The sequence below is a fragment of the Lepidochelys kempii genome, chromosome 6 (genome assembly GCF_965140265.1).
Source record: "Lepidochelys kempii isolate rLepKem1 chromosome 6, rLepKem1.hap2, whole genome shotgun sequence".
NCBI classification, from domain to species: Eukaryota; Metazoa; Chordata; order Testudines; family Cheloniidae; genus Lepidochelys; species Lepidochelys kempii.
Window position 1 is genome coordinate 59,133,264 of NC_133261.1, and position 21,133 is coordinate 59,154,396.

Consider the following 21,133-nt stretch of genomic DNA (forward strand, 5'->3'; position numbering starts at 1 on the left):
GTTTCTTTCAGTGTGGACAATGAGATTAGAATAGCCAGTTTCCTGGTTGTTTATAATTAGCTTCTAGTCAGTATCACTTCAGACTCTTATGCAGTAGTGCAATGTGGAGCTGTTTGGATTGCAAACATTACAGGAGAACATTTATTTACTTTCAAAAATCTATTTCTGCTCAGATTTTCAAAATGCATTAAAGCATATTTATTGGTTGTAGATTTGTTTGTTTTAAACAAAACCTAAATTTGGAGCTAAATTTGACCTACATGTCTCTAATTTAGAAGAGACAGTTCTGAGATTTTGATATCACGTGCTCATGATTTAATGCTTGTAATTTAATACCCTTTGTAGAGCACTGTATGATTAGAGTTGTCTGTGAAAACCTTCCAAAACCGGTTTCTTCTGCTTAGAGAACGTTCCAGCTCTCTAGCCTGATACATGCTGTTAAATTAATCTCTCTGCATAAAAGTATCTGTTGTTTTTAATCTGTGTCTGAACTGAGTGTGTATTGTATTAACATTTCTTGAGTACAAAACACACTCCAGAATAAAATGATATATTGAGAACTGGCTTGGCTTTGGCTATATGTCTCCACCTGACATATTACAGATTTCTAGAAACAAACTGCCTGAGGCATCTTAGTATTGAAGTAGTTGTGATTATAAGCATAACCACCTCAGAGCTTAGTGGCTAACTTTGAAGACCTTAAAAAGAAGTTCTGGTAATGAAACTTCTTATACAAGAACAGCTTGGATTCTCTACTCTTGGTATTTTAAGAAGAGTATGCACCTATTTTTATATGACAATCACATACCTCATCCAGTCCAGAAGTGAGTAAAAGCCAGGATTTAGATTTGACTATGAGCAGATCACTTTAGCCCAGATCCACAAAGCTATTTGACCTAAACCCCAGATTCAGACACCTAAATCCCAGTTTCAGGCTTCATTGCAATCTACAAAACCCGCAGTTGGCTGCCACTGAAACCGTAGGCGTCTAAACTCACTCCGAGACCAAATTTTTGCAATAAAAGTTCCCTAGGTGCCTACATTTCTGCCTCTGGCCATGGGTATTGCTTCCTCCCTCTAGCTGTCTGGATGCCTATCTCCTGGCATCTGTAAAACTCTTTAAGACCCTCACATAGAAGCTACTAATGTATAATTTTAAAGGGTTATAATTCATCTCTCATTTACAAAGAAAGACACTCAGTAATGGAGATAGACCAGAGTTACAGTATTACTGTATAGAAGGCCCTCACCAGTCCTATTATAAAATAAGAAGAAGACCTCCAGTCTCTAACACTTTGTTGCCCTTTTCTAAGAACTTTTTCCCAGAATGTCTTTTTGAATCTGGCCTTTTAAATATAGCAGAGTCAAGCAGCAACCTGCCCTTTTGTAGCCGGTTGAAACTAGTAGCTTCTGGATGTGTTTCTTTCTTTTTCAGCTAGTAAGTGCCTGTTATATTTTTCTTTCCTTTATGCTGAGATGGTCCATTCTTACAATTTCTTAGTGGGAATCCTATCAGATTGTCAAAGAGAAAACTGTACATTTTTGGTTCTTTCTTCCTCCTCCACAGATCTCCCAGGCAGAAAATAAATGCCTTAAATGAAGTTTTGGTGGACTTTCTTGTTGTTAGAAGAAAAGGAGTACTTGTGGCACCTTAGAGACTAACCAATTTATTTGAGCACAAGCTTTCGTGAGCTACAGCTCACTTCATCGGATACTTCACTATTTCTGGAAGTCAGAGTCACAGAGACGTAATTGTTAGTAAATTTCATGCTGGTGAATAGTGCCAATTTGATAGTGGTGAAGATTTTAATCTTCTCTTTGTACCCAGAATGGATATAGGCTGGGTAATAATGATACAATTTCTTCCCCATCCATAAGCTGAAGAGACCACTGTGAGAGAAAGGTGATTCAGCCTCCAGGAAGTCATTCTGTCTTTGCCTTGTTTGTGAATGCAGCAACCAATGGGGTTAATGTGTAAGCATGTGCTCTGGACGAATATCCACTTGGATCTACACTACACGGAAAAGTTATATCCGCATTGGTCAGGTGTGTGAAAGAACACACCCTGACTGATGTAGTTATGCTGAAATAACCCTCAACAGCTATATCCATGGAAGAGGGCTTCTGTCAACATAGCTATCCTCGTTCAGGGAGGTGGTGATCTTGCACTGACAGAAAAATCCCTTCTGTTGGACATTACACCAGCATAGTATCCATAGTGTGGACATATGCTGAGACCCCCCACTCCGCCTCTGACCCCAACTTATTTCACACAAGCCATCAAAATGGTAATGACTATCAGTAAATATCAGTCTAGTACCTGATTAACGCTGGTAACCTAGAAGTGAAAAACCTCTCAGCCATAACCAGCACCCTGAATTATTTCAGTTCTCCCAGGTAATGCTGTTAAAGGGAGAACAACCTCATTTACCCTCAATAGTGCATATAATTGGCATGCTAGCCAAGGATCAGTGCAGGTTAACTTTATATCTGAACCTGGTTTCATTCAAGTCAATGGAAATTCTACTATTGATTTCAGTGGGAGCAAGACTAGTCTCTTTATATACACAGAGATCACACTGACTTCAGTGAAAATACAATCTATTCCTTTGTGTTCTGAAAGTTTGGGCCTTCAAGGTGCTGCATAGCTTTTGGGAGGTACTGAGTGCCCTTAACCCAGACTTCATTCAGAGCTGAGGGTACTTGCCATCTCCCACTGTTGGGCCCTGAAAGCTGTTCAAACATAATTGTTATTAGGTTCTTCTTTGTTTACTTCAGTGTGCAAACTGTTTTCTCCTGCAGCCCCAAAGCTAAGTTCCAGTAAAATATTTAATATTTCAGTAAAATATTTAATGTATTTAATATCTAATACATCCTCTGTTGGGAGACTGTCCTGCTCCCGTAGGGCAATGCAGTTGATAATCTAATACTGCAAGGTCTTTGCCAACTCTAGCTACCTGGACCTGAATGAGGGCTGTTTGCAAAGCTTTTCTGAGAGCACAGGAGAAACAATGACACTTAGAGGTATAGTGCAGCACTTCAGAACACTAGGGAACCCATGGAGATGGTCAGGAAGACTGCCTAGGGAATCATTTTAAACAAATTACCATGGTTTAGTAATAAGTGAGGGGGAAATGGATTGGAAGAGGGGACTTTCTCTTCAGCAGGGAGGGGAGGCTTTTTGCAGGTGTTGCTCAAATTTCCACTGGATTCCTCCTATAATGATTATTATTATGATTATTTTCTAGACAGGAAAGATCTCTGTCACAAGGATTTTACAATCTGAACAGGGAACACAGAGGGAAAGGGCAAGTGGCAATGAGACAAGAAGCACAAAAATGGGCAGTGCCATTTAGCAGCTGTCTTTATGAATTCCATATCTTAGGGGAAGTTTTTCATTATTACTTTTTCCTTTCAGCTTATGTAATAAATCATAGAAATGTAGGGCTGGAAGGAACCTCAAGAAGTCATCAAGTGCAGCTCCCTGTGCTGTTTGTTAATCATCTTTACAAGCCCAATATTGCATATGATGCAAATTGTATTCACACATACACCCCTCAACACATAAACAGAAATTGCAAACCAGAGGCAGCCTACACTGGGATCTGATATATTTCTGAAGAGTCTGAAGGTGCTGATAGCTCGTGGTATTTCTTTCCCATGCTTATTTATTCAACTGCCTTAAAGTTATTTAATTGTCATCAGAAGTTAGGGATAAAACTATAGAGCAGAATTATCCTCTATGTAGGAGCATATTCTTGAATGGCTGGAAATGGGGAGCACAAAGCATACCCACAATCGGAGAGACCACCAAGTGATCTACATTTGGACTTCAGTGTAGCAATTTGATCCACAGGGGCCTCATTTTGTAAATTAAGCTCCTTTTGGGCCTCAATTGATCACCTCCAGATTATATTGCCAGACAGCTGATTTTTTTTTACATTTGAGCAACATATTGGGGCCTGATTCTACCAACCATGCACACCGTAAATTCCCACTGAAATCAGTGAGGTGCAGAGGGTACAGATTGGGTTGTTATTTTTGTCAGAGTGCACTTCTTTATTCCCTTTTTTCCCCATACACTTTCTTTGTTTCTCAACTCAGCTCATCCTTTTTCCAACACACATCTGGGGATATTCCATAACGGAAAAGAATCTCATTTATCAGGACAGCAAAAAGGGAGGTACGCCAGTGTTTATATTGTCATCATAGCCCTGTTCACATACAAGCCTGTGGTCAAACCAGGAATTGGAAAACTAGTCATCTATCCTTCCCTTCATCCTCACTATGTCCCACTTGGCATAGCAGCCAGGCAGTCTACATTGTTTAAAATTTAATGTCTACAGATGGCTTTAGCGGGAATGTTTATTTTATTGACAAAATATGCTTCATGTGATTATTAAATTATGCCTAGTTCTCTTTCCTTTGTCATATTGTCCTTAATTTGTACACAGAGCTCCTGGCCATATAACACTTCAAATCTTTTTTTTTTTTTTATCAGCTTTGAATAGCAGCTATGCATTGCAATTTCACTGCAAAGTTATTTTTTTCCAAGCTGAAGAAGATTCCAAAGAATCATGGGAATTAGTGAGGGAATATATGTACATGTCCCCGACTTGCTGAGTTTTGCTACTTGGAGGAAGATTCCTCACTTTTGGATTCACCTTGAGGCCATTAAAAAAAAGTACTTCCTTTGGGTGACAAAGGATTTTCATGTTTCAATTAGACACTTAAAATCACCTTCTTCCAAATGGCTGGCTTGATACCTCCCCTGCCAGTCAGCATATGCTGCCCTAAGGGATATTTCCTAGTGTTTTGTCCGTTTTTCTTTAAGAATGTCCAGAGTGATGGAATTTCCACCAACTTTCCTTCAATAGCACTAAACAGGACCCAACTATGCAAATGCCTTTGCATGTAAATAACTTTACACATGTAAAGAGATCCAGTTTTAAAATCAATGGCCTCAGTCCTCCGAGAACACAAGCTTAATTGTATGCACTCAAATAGTCCCAATAACTTCAATAAGCACTCACAGTGCAGAAAGTTACAGGCATCTCTTATACGGTTTTGCAGGATCAGCACGTAAAACAATAAAGTGTAATGAATGGGGGAGAGAATGTTTATCTTTTTCTGCAAACTTTATTTCAAATAGTCATTGATCTAAGACGCCTCCTCCCCAAAAGTCACATGTGACTGTGAATATTTTTTAGAAGTCAAAAGTGGGATGAGTTTGCAAGGCAGCAGGCGACAGCAGAGACCCAGGGAGCAAATGAAATGTGGAGCCCGAGGGGCACAGAAAGAAGCCAGAGAAAAGCCCAGCAACTTGGCTTTGCAATTTTTTTTTCTTTCCCCAAAGTTGCTTTTAACCCTTTTCAAGTCCTCCTCCTTTTTCCAGTTTTCGTGCCCATTCCTGCTGCTTTTCTGCTGAAAGTGCCGGATCAGGAGGGGGTGGCAATGAGGTTCTGGGCTCCCGGCTGGGCGGCTATTCGGAGGGAAGGGGGGAGCGCAGGGGCACTGGGAGATCCCCGGGCCCGGGCGGCTGCGCCTCCCTCCCCCGGTTCGGGGGGTCCCCGGGCTCGGCCCCCGAACGCCCCTCTCTTCCGTTCTCCATGTCATTTCCTGTGCTAATAAGATGGTGGTCACGGCCGGGAGGGAGGGAGCCGCCGCCGCCGAGCCCGGCCCGGCCACGGGACCCGTCCTCGCCTGGGACTAGCGAGCCGGGCTGGCCGGGCCGGCGGGGAGGGAGGGGGCAGCGAGCCGGGGGCCCCCGGGCAGAGCGGGCCCCCCTACGCCGAGGCGGGGCCCCCGAGCCCGCAGCGCCGAGGTGAGTCAGCCCCTTTGGTAGCCAAGGTGGCCACGAAAATGGCTGCGGAGCGCGGGGGCGGAGGGGGGCGGAGCGCGGGGACGGAGCCGCGCTGGGCGGGGGGCCGCGGCTCCCTGCGGAGGGGGCGCTGGGGGGAAAGGGGCCTCCCCCCACCCACCGGCCTGCCCCGGGGTCCGCGAGCGGGCAGGTAGGTGCCTCCCCCTCCCCTGGGCGGGCGCTGGGCTCGGCCCCCTCCTCTCCCGCCCGCTCCGATGTTGCCTTTTTTCTTGCCCGCCCCTTCCTCCCCTAGTTGTTACATTGTATCCGGTGAGTGACGCGGCCGCGGGCCTATGGGCGGTGGGGGAGGGTAGCGAGCGTTCGAGGTTGGAACGCGGGGGCGGGTCCGCTAAAGGATAGGGGGGCGGTGAGAGGAGGTGAGGTGCTGGTTTGGTGGGGATTGGAGTGGGAGGCTGTGGGGTAGTAACTATGTGTTATGGGGGTAATTGGTTATGGGCGGGATGCTGAACATAGTTAAATGTTGTGGGAGAGGGGGCTGAGGCTATGTGTCGGATGAGGGAGTGTGTTACAGTCTCCCCCGCTGTCGCCGGTTAATTTCTGGTTAATTTCTGTTCAGGTTCTTATACCATGCCCATCAGTGTCTTCCCCTAGTCCCCTTGAGCTAACGGTGTAACTCAGAATGATACTGCTGGGTTAGCTTTGCATTTTCTTTGCTTGATAAGGACCTTTCTGTGCTGACTCTGCCCATCCCCGAGATTCTGGGATGCACCACTGGGTAGTGTCATGCCTTGCCAGCATTTTGCAGCTGGCCTCCTCAGCTACTGCAGAATTTAAGATTTCATTAAGTAATTATAGCTTTCACTGCGAAGCAAACCTCTGAACCTGAGCAAATCGTATCTTATGTAAGTGCAGCTAGACTGACATAGCAAATTCTGAGAGGTGTGAGATGGCCCCGTTTGTGTAAAGGTGTCATTGACTCTGAAGCCTAAGGATGTCAGTTTAAATGTCAGCAGTAATTACTCTATTGCTTACTGTTTTAACAAAAACTTCAGGCTGGTTTGAGGTTATAGGTAGGGTGTGAGTAGTGTACTATCACTTCTTTGTTCCCAAAATAACCACTGTTAAATAGGTATGGCACAGAGAAATTCTCAAATAAAAAGTTAAGGTTTTTTTGTTTTTGTGGAGTTAGATGTAGTGTTCCTGAGTATTGAGACAGCCATTGCAAATCCCAAACTTTTTACAAATGATCATCCAGCAATTGGCTATTCTATTTGCTGTTGATTATTCATTTATATTTCTGCGTAAACCATTTGTTGCCACTCAGGAAACAGACACAATATCATATGGTTTGTGTGATGAACCACACATCATGCATATCCCAAGTTAGCTGCTCACAAATACCCCAGAGGCTGAAACTTGTTCTCATAAGTCACTGGTCAGATACTTCCAAATAACAGATTTTCAGAAATCACAGTTTGGTTGTGAATGATTTGAAGCCAGAAAAAGTGTGAAATCTTCAACAATAAAATAGTTGCCGGGAATAATTCAAGAAGGCCTAGCTATATGCTTTTATAGTGCCTGGTAAATCCAGGCAGCACACTAACACTTAGAAATAATTTACATTTTCAAACCATTTTACAAAGTAAGCCTCACCACCCCATACCCTCAGTAATTAAGCTCTATCCCCTACTAAGAGAAACAAGTTTCAGAAGTGAAGTCACTAACTCAAGATCTCACAGCAAGTAAGCACCAGAGCAGCCAGAATTTGAATTTGTGAAATCCCGGCTCCAGGTTCAGTCTATTGGATTCTGATCCATCCATATAGGGTGACCAGATAACAAATGTGAAAAATCAGGGTTGGGGGCAATAGGTGCCTATACACGAAAAAAGCCCCAAATATTGTGACTGTCCCTATAAAATCGGGACATCTAGTCACTCTGGATCCATGTATGTATTAAAAAAATTAGAAGTTATTTAAACAAGGATGGTGGGCCAAAATACAAGGTTAAAAACTTTGAACTTGGTCATCCTGTGTTGCATACTGGAAAAAGAAGAGTGGCTTGAAGTCAGAATTGGAAGGTGTGAAATATTGTTTAGGATTAAGAAGGTTTTTGGTACTAAAAATAAGAGTGGAGAGAGAAGACAAAGAGCTATGTAGTGCAACATATAAAAAACAATGTTATCAGCTATATTTTGAAATCATTTAAACACCATAAATAAATTAACAAATAACTGACTCTTGCTACAAGAATTAGAAGTTATGCTGTTGTCTGGACAGATGAGCCCTCAAGGTATGTGATATGTTTGCTAAAAGCTAAGTCCATGTGGAGTACATTTCCTTGGGAGGAACTAAAACTTGTATTATCCAGGGATCTACTTACGTAAAAGAATAAGATCTGCATTTTCCATTTTGAGTCAAAGCTGGTTTCTGCATATTCATTTACCCAGTATTAATGTTAGTAAGGTTCACGTTGTCTGGTTTTAAAATTAAAACTGAGAAACACTCTTTCCCCTGCCCTAGATCCCCCACAGAGTGGAAATGGAAATTGTTGCAGTGCTTTGCTGAAGTAGTTATTTACCATATAGAAAACTTTCACCTTGTTTGTTTGAGCTGAATGCATATTGTTGATAGGAGCAGTGAAATTCCTTTTATTGTTATTAAATCCTTGGGGCTTCCTTCTGAACCCCCCCAAGAAGTGAGGACTACGGCTTCTCAGGTTGGGAGGAAATCAATACCTTTGATTCTCCAGGCATTCTGGTTGGGGAAGTGAGATAACGTACCAAACCAGGATAGAACCCTGGTTTGTTGAATTAGGAAAGCTATAGTTCAGCCTCTACGCAAAACTCTTGGGCCCCTGTGTTCCCTTCCCTTTTCAATGACTAGTATCTTATATAAATTGAAGAGAAAAAAGGACTGACTTAAATAAAACAACCCAAAACCTATCACAGCAAATCATTGTTCCTCTAGCACTGTGAGTGCATAAAGTGTTTTACATTAGGTGCAGCGTACTTAAAAAATATTGATCCCTGCCCCAAAAAGCGGACAGTCCAAGGATCCAACCTGCTAAGCAGTTCCTGGGAAGTAAAGAAGAACTTCAACTCCCACTTGACTCAGTAGAAGTTAAGGGTACTTGGCATCTGACAGAAATGGACCCTAAATGCCATCTTGGTATGGAGTGAAATGTTACAAGGCAATGAAAGCAGGGAGGAAAGTGGCTCTATTTTTTTAAGCTCTCTAATGACATAAAAATTAGGACAGAGCATTTTTGCTTCAAATTGAAGATTATGATCTGAAACAAAACACAATATTAGGACGTATATTTATTTTCAGTCAAAGGACACTTGTATCTAAGACACTCTTCTCTGCTGGCCTACAAACAACAGTCTAGCATTTCCCTGAAATATAGTTCACACACGTATATCAAGCACAATATCGTCTTAACATTTCATGGATTGCTCTTTATCTTTCTGGTTCTGAGTCACATTAGCTGCTCTAAGGCTGGCAACAATCACTCGCTTTTTGGATAGTTTAGTCGGAAGGATTTTGGTGACAGTGACTTTTGCACTGAAAACTAGTTTTAAGAAAACTTGATTTCTGCAGTTAATTATTTTATTGCTTGCCATTTAATGTAGTAATGCAAGGTTTTTTTGTTGAGATTTTTTACTTTTATTTGTTTTTTATCCCCAGCAATAAAATGAAGGAGCTTCTTAAAATCTTCTCCAGAAGATTTGCCTGGAGAAGCTAAACATAGCCCCATATGCACCACATGAGGGGGTGCATGTACCTAACATTCAGAACAATCTATTGCTTTCACAAGAGAAGCCAAAATAAAGAAAAAGACACTTTGCTGAATATGTTGTGCAGCTCTTTGGAATCTTAAGAAGGTGGTAGTCCCTTAGATTCTGTTTGCCATTTGTCTAGATGTAATTCACATGCTTTCCCAGTGCAGAGTTCTCTCGTCTCTAATACTTGCCCTTTGGTTAATGTCAAGCTCACTGAGTAGAGGTTCTTCTGACTCCAGGTATGTGCCTCCCGAAGACACCTTGTCTGTTATAAAGGTAGTCTGTGCATTCAGCAACTGCCATTATTAGGCAAACCACAGAAACATTACCACATGGTAATATTGATTAGACTAGTGCCCACTCATTTTGCTAAGGTCTGTACAGGCACAAAATAAGCGATGTGTGTGTCCCAAAGTGCTTACAAGCTAAATCAACCTGACAGACAAGGGTTTGGAGGAGAAACAGAGTAATAGAAAGGTGAAGTAAATTGCCTCGATCACACAGTGGATCTGTGTTAGATCTGGGAATAGAAGCCAGCTCATCTGACTCCCAGTCCACTGCCCTATCTAGACTGTGCTGGCTTTGGTTGGGCTGCTTAGCTTTTCTGCATCTAATCACAGTCTACCCTCCTTCTCGTTATATTTACATTTGCAACACATTCCACCAAAAAGGGCACTAACTAGTTTTTGCTTGAAAAATGAGGTCACCTCTGCAGCCCTGGCTTTTGGAATGAGAAGCGTAAGGCTTCATGGACCAAGGACTCCTGCACAATTATAGGAGGTTGAAGTGTCTCCCTTAGCACTGGCCTTTTCCCTAGTAATGGGGCAAGTGGATGCTCATTTTACAGGCTTTGGCTCTTTTCCCCCATTTTCTCTCTGCTGCTGAAAGCTTTCCCCCTCCCCGCCCCGAGTGGAAAGGTTCCTTCTATACCGATGGTCCCTTTTAAAACTGCCCAGTGCAATGTTGTGTTTTAAGGATTCCCTCTTGGTTGAGCTCATGGAGGGAAGATTGGGAGCTGATCACCTGATTCCACAGCCTAGAAGAAACGTTAGAGAGGAGAACATGCTGGGAGAATCTTCAGAATAGAGGGGATCCCCAAGAGAGCAATCATACTGCATACTGAAAAGGCCAAATAGAGAACTCAGAAAAGCTCTGCATGTGGCCTCTCGAGGGACAGGGTGAGAACAGAGAAGTGGGTGAAAGAAAAACAGAGAAAAGCACTTCAAGGGAAGGGAGCTTATGTTTTATTTGTTCTCCAAAGTGCCTATTTCATGTCAAGCACTGTATTAATAATAGGAAAGACTGGGTAGGTGAGAGAATAGGAAAGGAAAAGGTGGCAATTCTGAGGTGCTGCATGTGAAAATATTTACCATTTAGAAATACTTTGTATATAATATAGACTAATGGAAACTGGTCTGTGAACAGTTTTCACACTTTAGACTGCTCATTAAGTAAGATTCAGGCTACAGCAAGGGGCAGTGTGGTGGGGTAAGAGAAGGTATTTGAGCTCCCAAAATCTCAAGTTCTTTTGGCTGAAAGAGTGAGGCTGTTCAGAATGCTGATGCTTAAACAGTTACCCTTAGGCTTCAGAGTCAACACCTCATTGAGAGGAATGGGATTCATAGACATTAAGGCCAAAAGGGCCCATCATGATCATCTAGTCTGACCTCCTACACATGCAAGCCATAGAACCTCATCAACCCACTCCTGTAATAGGCCCATAACCTCTGGCTGAGTTACTGAAGTCCTGAAATCATAATTTAAAGAGGTCAAGTTACAGAGAATCCAGCACTTACTCTAGTTTAAACCGGCAAATGACCTGCGCCCTATGCTGCAGAGGAAGGCAAAAAACCCTGTCGGTCTCTGCCAGTCTCACACTTCACATTTCTCAGAACTATTGCTTAAAAGCTTTGTGTCTTCAGCCTCCAGAAGACAACATTCCAAGTGTTTCACATTCAAAACATTTTCTTTGCATTCAGAAGGTGAAAACATATATATATATATATATATATATATATATATGTTTTTAAATGAAAGTTAAAATCTTCAGGTTTCAGAGTAGCAGCTGTGTTAAAAACTGATGGTCTCCAAAGAAATGTCAATGAAATATACTACAGGCTACCATCTCAGTGCAATCCATAGGTCACAAATAGCTTTTTATAATGTGCCCATCGTCAGGGTATCTAGGTGTATACATCTAATCTAACTTCACACAAAAGGCATGCCTACACAGCAGCTGGGAGGTATGCTTCACAGCTCGTGTAGACATATGTTAGCTCTGCTTGAGCTAGCCTGAGCCTCCACCCTTGTTGGTGCAGCCATGCCACTATTTTTAGCACAATAGCTTGAGCTAAACTAGAGTGTATGGGTCTGTGTGAGCTGGGAACCAAACTTCTTAGCTGTTGTGTGGGCATAAGCAAAAGGACTAGTTTCTCCCCCCCTCTCTCATTATGCTGCTGTTTCTTAGATTACAGTTTTACTTCAGTTGTCTGCCTGCGTCAGCAACATAGCCCAGCCATTCTACAGCTGCTATTAGGCAAACCACAGCATGCCCCGTATGATGGTATTTATTTGTAATGTCAGCTTATACAGTGTGCCTGACAAAAATATTGTAGGCTTTTGAACTCTTAATAAAAACATATCAGTAAAGAAATTAAAGTTGACGTAGTGTTTACCTACAGAGCTAAGATCTTCCCTGTTTCATTAAAAGCCTTGGTAAAAGGCTGGCAATAGAGGCCTAGCAATAGATTACTTTGGAGGCCAATGGGTTGAATTTGTGTTGGACCAAGTTGGGAAGCAAATTACAGAATCAAGGTTCTCTGCCAAGTACATCATGTCCCCATCCCCTCTCTTCTCCAGTACCTCAGCTGGAGGTATAACATGCCATTGTATAACATGGAGAGAGGCAGATTTCTAGGGTATGTCTACACTAGGGATGTAAATATGGTTTGAAAAAGTACCCATTTAAACTATTAAAATTATATCAATTAACCATTTAATTGTTAACATGACGGGGTCGGGGGCCATCGCCTGCTCCCACGTGGTGAGGTCTAGGGTCCAGGCTGCTGCCAATCTGTTTTAAACATTAACTGCAATATATTAACAGTAAGCTAATACTTCTTCGTTAACTGTATAACCATTTGATATTTTGCATCCCTAGTCTATACAGCAAAGAAAATCCCGCAGCTGGCCTGAGCCAGTGGACTCGAGCTCATGGCTGCGGGGCTGTAGACTTCCAGGCCCTGGCTGGAGCCTGAGTTCTGGGACCGTCCCACCTCACAGGGTCATAGAGCCCACGCGCCAGCCCAAGCCCAGATGTTTACACAGTAGTGAAACAGCCCCACAGCCCAAGCCCTGCTCGCCTGAGTTGGCTGGCACAGGCCAGCCACGGGTGTCTAGTTGCTGTGCAGAATACCCTTTGACACACAGGACCCAAAGCATAACAGGCTTTATCAGTTAAAGCAGCAGTTTGAATTACACCTCACATTTAACAGAAAGTCGGTGTAGATCATAGATCACATGGCAGCCCCCGGGCAAGATGCCCAGCTGAGCAAGTGGAGAACCGTATTGTGCATTAATTAAAGCTTCAGAGTGGTCTTGACAGTTGGATTAGCCCTTGTAGCCACAACGTTGTGACCACTTGGGTGCTAACTAATGTGCCAGGTATGTCACATATGAAGTTCTGATGTCCCAAATGGATTGGAGAGCAGAACTAAAATAGAAAGGCATGCTGTCTGTCGTTACTTAGGGGCTTCATCAGAGGTGTGTGAAGGGAACCCAAGACTGGTATAGCAGGGGGTACTGTGGGTCAGAAATAATCTGTACTGGCAAAGCTCAGTGCCTGTAGTTTTGTGGATCCTGATTTTGGGCAAGCTCCTGTGGTTGGCTTAGCTCTCAAATTAATTGCCAAAGTCAGTGGAGGCTCATATGGGTGTATCTGGGGTGATACAGGAGTACAAACTGGTGACAATGCATGAGCTGATGGTATGAAACACTATCTTATATTTAGGCATTTTTTCTTACCTTCCACTGAAAGCCACACACATTTCTGTATGTATTACACTAGCATAAAGCTACGTGAACGTATTTGTTTTCACTCCTATCTGAATTCATGAGCCAGGACACAGATATATGTTTGGGAATCCCACACTTGTGAACAATAAACAGGAGTGTTACAGACCTGAAACTTTTACAAATTCCTGATGAGTCCTATTTCTAAGTTCACCCACTCAAGGTCAGTAATTGGAGCTATTATTGCTAAGGGACACCAAATGTTTCCATGCTGACAATTAAAGGCAACAGCTGAAACACTGTATAGCACATTCGCTTTCAGTACAATGAAGCTTTATTTTGATCACCTTTCATACAAACTGTATCCTAAACTGTTGTATTAAGTTAAATAAATATAGTTGCAGAATCAAATAATAACTAATAAAACAAGAATAAATAACTAAGAAGAAGAAACTAATAAGAGAGGAATATGCAAGGGAGAAAATATGTTTTCAGTTGCAATTGTTTTAAGGATGAAATTCTAAAATCATTTGTACCTTTCACTCTGGGTTCCCAAAATGCTCCTTTGATTGCTGGCTTCTCTTTTACACCTAGTCTGTGCAGCCTGTCTCCTTATTGTAGTCTGCCATTTTCTTTGGAAGAGGAGACATTTTGCTTGGAAGGTACCAGGACAGATGTTAGATATGGCTACAGTTAGTGATTGGCCTTTTAACCCACCTTAAGAAGCAATTACTGAACTCTGCCAATAAACTTGGAAAACTGACCTCAACAGAAATCAATACTGGTGATTGTTTCTACTCATTCATCATAGTACATTCTCATTATATAAATATATATTAGAGACTGCACATGTACTTGTTTCATGAGGGCTTGAAAAATCCACCTGCCTAGGCAAGTAGGAAGTGTCCCTGAATAGGTACCATCAACTTTGGCAGAATCTAAGCTTTCACTTTTTTAACTACTGAGTTTCTGTCACTTATGGTTATGAAGAAGATTTACAAATGTGAATAGCATGTAACCAAATGCATTGACATCTGCCTGAATTTTGATGGTACCCTGGCTTCTGCTTCTTATAGGTTTTGTAGGGAAGGAGGTATGGCAGTGCAAAAATAACTTTCATAATCCTGGCTAGTAGGCAAAGTCCTTGGGCCATTGGGAACTTTATGAATTCTTCAAGCCTTGTGCATTGTTTAGCCCTCCAGAACCATCATTCATATATGGTTAAATATCCCTACGTGCATGGTGTGTTGCTTTGTTCCTTGAGAAATCTGTTCTGAAATCTGTGGAAATGTATCAGAAGAGAAACTGATAGGATTCCAGTGCTATAGGGTCTGCTCAATAGAGAGCAATTGCAGGGGTTGTGCTCTCTTTATCTTGTGTATCCAGAGGTTGTAACTACTTATTGGATTGCTTTCTTTGTGGCATTAGCGCCAAGTAAATCAATGCTATTTCTTTCATGATTCTGTGGATTTTGCTGGTATTTGTTGAGTAGGATTATTCTGTGGTCATGTGTTTGAAAGGCTTTTCTGGGAGTTACTGGATATTCTGGGCTAGCTTGTGGGTTTCTGTGGTCAATGAGATAGTTTGTTCTTCTGAAGTATTGTGAGGTTTTTCATTAACTTTGCTATGAATTGGATTAAGCCCTTCAAATCTTTTTTTTGTTTCCACTAGTGTGTGTTCTTAAAATTTGTCCCTGTCATAAAGGAGCTGCAGCTATTCTTGCATAAACTGCTTGCTTTGGGAATAGAATGCACCCTCAGAACAGAGGTATGAGGGAATATAACTTCAAAAGTTCCCTGCCTCTGTGAGAGGCTCTGGGTTAGGGAATGCAGTGCCCAAACTTCCCCTTCTCTATATAGAAGGGAATGTGCAGATAGAATTATAGCGTTGATGAATTCAGCACACGGATATCTGATTTCTTGGCAGATTTGATCCCAGGCATAGCTGGCCTGCAGCCTACGCTGAGGAAAAGGCGATCAAAATGACCACACTCAGGCAACATGGATGCAAGCTGTGTAACATGAACCCCTAACCTACAGGCAGCTTTACCAGCTCTGTTGTACTGTGAGATCTTATCTTCCTAATGGCCTACAAGAAGGTACAAATGAGGAAGAACAAATATGATTCTTGCTTTGGTTTCCGTTTTATAGAAGAGTTTATTTGCTCTTGTTATAACTGGTGCTATTGTTATGCTTTTAAAGAGCTGAGTGAGTTTGTTAGAATTTTAGAAATTCATGTCAGTTATGTCAGGAGTTTTGGTTACTTTTGCCCTCTTCCTTTCTAAAGCTACACCTCCCCCATTCATTTGGAGAATGAAGCTAGAGCCTGGTCAACACTGGAAAATTAGGTCGGTTTAACTATGTAGGTCGGGGTGTGAATAATCCACACCCTCTGAGCAGCATAATTAAACTGACCAAAGTCCCCTTGTAGAAGGCACTGTTTGTCAGAAAAATTCTTCTGTCAATCTAGCTACCACCTCTCTGGGAGATGGATTACCTACTCTGACGGGAGAATCCCTCCCATCAACATAGGTAGTGTTTACACTGAAGCTACACAGCTGTGGTGCTGTAGCATTTTAAGTGTAGACAAGCCTTAAATCTCTGGAAAGGAGGCAGCTGCATGATATGTAACATCCTGTAATATTGATAGTGGTTTTTCTTTATAATAACTGTAAAGAGCCTATCAAATATCATCATCCTAGAAGTCATAGATGAAAAAGCTCTGTTGAGTCCTACCCAGTCAATCTCTCTGGAGCCAGGAGTGTTATTCAATATTTATATTACAGTAGTGCCCAGAAGCCTGACTTGGATTGGGAGCCTGCTGCATGAACAGAAGTAGAAATGGTCCCTGCTGCAAAAAATTTTAAATCTGAGAATTTTTTCCAACAGTACACTTTTGATTTGGGTGTTTGATAACCGCCCTTCTCTATATCTGTGTGTCTATTGCTATGACTAACTCTACAACTGTAGATGGTTGTGTAAGTGACCTGAGATCTCTTCCTACTCCTCCACCTTTTTAAGATGAAGGACTTGAGGTTGCAATAGGTAAATTTATATAGTTTACCTCTAGAGACCTCATTTCACATGATCATGAATGGAAGTTAGTTTTGTACTTAGTCTCTACTTAGTCCCTAGTGGGCATTTGTCTAGACAGTATGACAATATCATCAATCTACTTAGGAGAAGCCAAAGACTGAAAAAATAGGGCACACTCAGGGCTATGTACATTGTCAGAATTGGGTGGAATCCCAGCAGCGGTACATCTGTGGAGGCTGCACTGAAGTACATTGTCAGAGCAGCAAGATGGATAGAGGTGAATTGATCAAGCTCCATGTGGGAAGTTTTCACAGAATCTGCCAATGCTTCACCTGTCTCTCAGCTGTGCTCTGTCCATCCCTTTCATCAGCACTCAACATTCACCTGAATAAGGGAAAAGAAAATATTATTGATAAAGTAATGAATGGCTTGAACTTCTAGAAACAGAAAGAGTGAAAGGCTAACTCTTTGTAATTGCTCTTCAGAGGGACTAATACATATAAAACCTTGATCATTGCCTGGGTGTCCTTCTGATGGGCACTGGAGGGTGAGATGCCAGGCAGTGCTGGTACTACGGGCAGTTCTGCCCATGACAGTTGGGCCATATGAATTATCTCTGTGCCTTTCAGCTAATTCTTTTCTATTGATTTTCATGAATCACTTCCCATATCTGTGGGTAAGAAATTAAAATGGCAGTTTACCAGCTGGGATAGCCACATCTGCTATTTAAAATGGTATCTCTGGGGTCTGCTTCCTGCCCACACTCTTTCTTTTGGGGTAGATGTTGAAATACATCAAGAACCGGTGTCACTTATCTAGGTCATTTCGTGGGCTAGCCAGAAGAAGTGCACACTGAGTGAGTGTTTAGAACCTGCATGAAAATACCTTTGAAATGCATTGGAGATTTCATTTGAGAGGCAGAGAAGCACTTTGATCCTTGTCTATAACATGTTGGGTGTTATGTGTCAGGGTTTCAGGTTCACAGCTGGGTTGGTTGATGGAACCTCTTGGACTTGACGTGTGTGTTATAAAATGCTAAAGGCACTTGGGTGCCCTCCCTTTTCCCCCCCAACACCCAGCGTAAGAATCTAGACAAGAGAAATCCATTACTCTAGCCCAGGTTACGGGTACCAGTCATTCCCCGATTCTGCCCCACCTTCCCAAAGCAAACAAACACAAACCCCACAGGTGAGAATGCTGTTGATGCTAAGGAACTTTGAGCCTTGACAATGGTTCATAGGGGAGGTGGTCAGGAGAAAACTTTTAGCTTAGGACCAAAATCTAAAACCCATATTGAAGACATTAATTTTTATGAATGAGAACTGCCTGGACTCACCAAGATTAAAATTGGCAAGTGTTGCAGGAGGTATGTGGAGCAGTATAAAGACTAGTAAAACCAGATTTTCAAACAAGCTGAGCCTATTGGATGCCAGCTCTTTTGAAAATCTGGCCCTTACAGACCCCAAACATAACTTCCCTTTGGCTAATTGTGTGTATATTGCCATCTACAGGGGCTGTAATGTGTGTGGTAGCAAGAGCAAGCGGGACATGTATTGTGTTTCAGGAATTGGTAAAACTAAAAGTGACACTGTAGTAGTATGGCTCCTACAGATAAGCAAAGCTGTGTGCAGCTATGCTCAGGACAGGGCATGCTCATCCGCAGGAGCATCAGAAGCTCCCTAGAATTTGGGGGGCCATCGGTACCCGAACTATGGCCCCGCCCCGCCTCTTCCCCCTTAGTTTCCACCCTCGCTCCACCTCTTCCCCTGAGTCCTGCCCCCTGCTCGCTTCTCTCCACCTCTTGCTTGCCGTTGAGGCAGGTAAAAAGTGGGGAGGGCTCCTTTGAGATAAGGTGACTCATAGCTTAATAAAGTAATGAGACGAGATCAGTGTGTATGGGGCAGGATGGCATACACAAAGTGCTAAGGTTTTCAGTTTGTGAGTTTGGGGTTTAAATTTAATACTGGAAGGGCAAAACATTTTAAATCTCAGTCCTATCACCTGCAACGAGGAGCTCTTTTCCATCTAGAGAATATGGTACCACCTTAAAGGGCTGTTCAGCTGGAGCTCTATCTTGTCTGCATCCCTGTGTTCTGTTTCAGTAGCTCAGGTCTATTGAAGACCTATCGTAACTGTGAGCCTAACCAGTGGAAAATAGGTAAAGGTCCATGAACTGTCACAATAACCTGTTATATAAATCCAAAGAGGAAACAAAAAACTAAACTAATTGAAACAAAGAGGATTTTCTAATATTATCCGGCTAGGACTGTATTAAAATTATGACTGGTAAACAAAAGAAATAAGGGATTGAAAATTAATAAACCAAAATTGGTGCTTTGAAAACTAGGCCTAAGTGGTAGACAGAATAATAAGAGGATGGGCCATTCCACCCATTATCCCTTTTCAGGGTGCTTTTTAAAAAAAAAAAAAAAAAGCATGGTTGGGGGGGCGGGAAAAAACTTTTACCATCACTACAGCTGTGGAGGAAGGATTTTTGCTGTGACCTCAAACATCAATTCACTAGTAGGAATGGTTGCTGGTGCAACGATGATTGTCAATGACCCTAGCCTAATACACATGAGATCATAGAATATCAGGGTTGGAAGGGACCTCAGGAGGTCATCTAGTCCAACCCCCTGCTCAAAGCAGGACCAATCCCCAACTAAATCATCCCAGCCAGGGCTTTGTCCAGCCTGACCTTAAAAACCTCTAAGGAAGGAGATTCCACCACCTCCCTCGGTAACCCATTCCAGTGTTTCACCACCCTCCTAGTGAAAAAGTTTTTCCTAATATCCAACCTAAACCTCCCCCACTGCAACTTGAGACCATTACTCCTTGTTCTATTATCTGCTACCACTGAGGACAGTCTAAATCCATCCTCTTTGGAATCCCCTTTCAGGTAGTTGAAAGCAGCTATCAAATCCCCCCCTCATTCTTCTCTTCTGCAGAGTAAATAATCCCAGTTCCCTCAGCCTCTCGTCATAAATCATGTGCTCCAGCCCCCTAATCATTTTTGTTGCCCTCCACTGGACTCTCTCTAATTTGTCCACATCCTTTCTGTAATGGGGGGCCCAAAACTGGATACAGTACTCCAGATGAGGCCTCACCAGTGCTGAATAGAGGGGAATGATCATGTCCCTCGATCTGCTGGCAATGCCCCTACTTATACAGCCCAAACTACCATTAGCCTTTTTGGCAACAAGGGCACACTGTTGACTCATATCCAGCTTCTTGTCCACTGTAACCCCTAGGTTCTTTTCTGCAGAACTGCTGCCTAGCTGCTCAGTTCCTAGTCTGTAGCAGTGCATGGGATTCTTCCATCCTAAGTGCAGGATTCTGCACTTGTCCTTGCTGAACCTCATCAGATTTCTTTTGGCCCAATCCTCTAATTTTTCTAGGTCCTTCTGTATCCTCTCCCTACCCTCCAGCGTATCTACCACTCCTCCCAGTTTAATGTCATATGCAAACTTGCTGAGGGTGCAATCCACACCATCCTCCAGATCGTTAATGAAGATATTGAACAAAACCAGCCCCAGGACTGACCCTTGGGGCACTCCGCTTGATACCAGCTGCCAACTAGACATGGAGCTATTGATCACTACCCGTTGAGCCCAACAATCTAGCCAACTTTCTATCCACTTTATAGTCCGTTCATCCAGCCATTCTACTTTAACTTGCTGGCAAGAATACTGTGGGAGACCGTATCAAAAGCTTTGCTAAAGTCAAGGAATAACATGTCCACTGCTTTCCCCTCATCCACAGAGCCAGTTATCTCATCATGGAAGGCAATTAAGTTAGTTAGGTATGACTTGCTCTTGGTGAATCCATGTTGACTGTTCCTGGTCACTTTCCTCTCCTCTAAGTTGCTTCAGAACTGATTCCTTGAGGACTTGCTCCATGATTTTTCCAGGGACTGAAGTGAGGCTGACTGGCCTGTAGTTCCCTGAATCCTCCTCCTTCCCTTTTTTTAAGGAGTTGGCTGATGTGATTGCAGAGCCATTGGCCATTATCTTTGAAAACTCGTGGCGAACGGGGGAAGTCCCGGATGACTGGAAAAAGGCTAAAGTAGTGCCAATCTTTAAAAAAGGGAAGAAGGAGGATCCTGGGAACTACAGGCCAGTCAGCCTCACCTCACTCCCCGGAAAAATCATGGAGCAGGTCCTCAAAGAATCAATCCTGAAGCACTTACATGAGAGGAAAGTGATCAGGAACAGTCAGCATGGATTCACCAAGGGAAGGTCATGCCTGACTAATCTAATCGCCTTTTATGATGAGATTACTGGTTCTGTGGATGAAGGGAAAGCAGTGGATGTATTGTTTCTTGACTTTAGCAAAGCTTTTGACACGGTCTCCCATAGTATTCTTGTCAGCAAGTTAAGGAAGTATGGGCTGGATGAATGCACTATAAGGTGGGTAGAAAGTTGGCTAGATTGTCGGGCTCAACGGGTAGTGATCAATGGCTCCATGTCTAGTTGGCAGCCGG

At 42.7% G+C, this 21,133-nt stretch overlaps 1 protein-coding gene across 5 annotated transcripts in view; it reads left to right on the plus strand.

Moving 5' to 3' along the window:
• The first annotated feature begins 5,260 nt into the window (after positions 1-5,260).
• Positions 5,261-21,133, plus strand: part of PRDM11 (PR/SET domain 11) — a 62,440-nt gene continuing 46,567 nt past the window's right edge. For 2 of the 5 annotated variants that reach the window (XM_073348086.1, XM_073348090.1), the window contains exons 1-2: positions 5,261-5,824; positions 15,542-15,713. In XM_073348086.1, the coding sequence (XP_073204187.1) occupies positions 15,699-15,713 (15 nt within the window). In that variant the 5' untranslated portion in view covers positions 5,261-5,824; positions 15,542-15,698. Of the gene's footprint in view, positions 5,825-6,030; positions 6,131-15,541; positions 15,714-21,133 lie in introns of those variants that run through there. The other 3 variants (XM_073348091.1, XM_073348087.1, XM_073348088.1) reach the window with 3 other exon arrangements.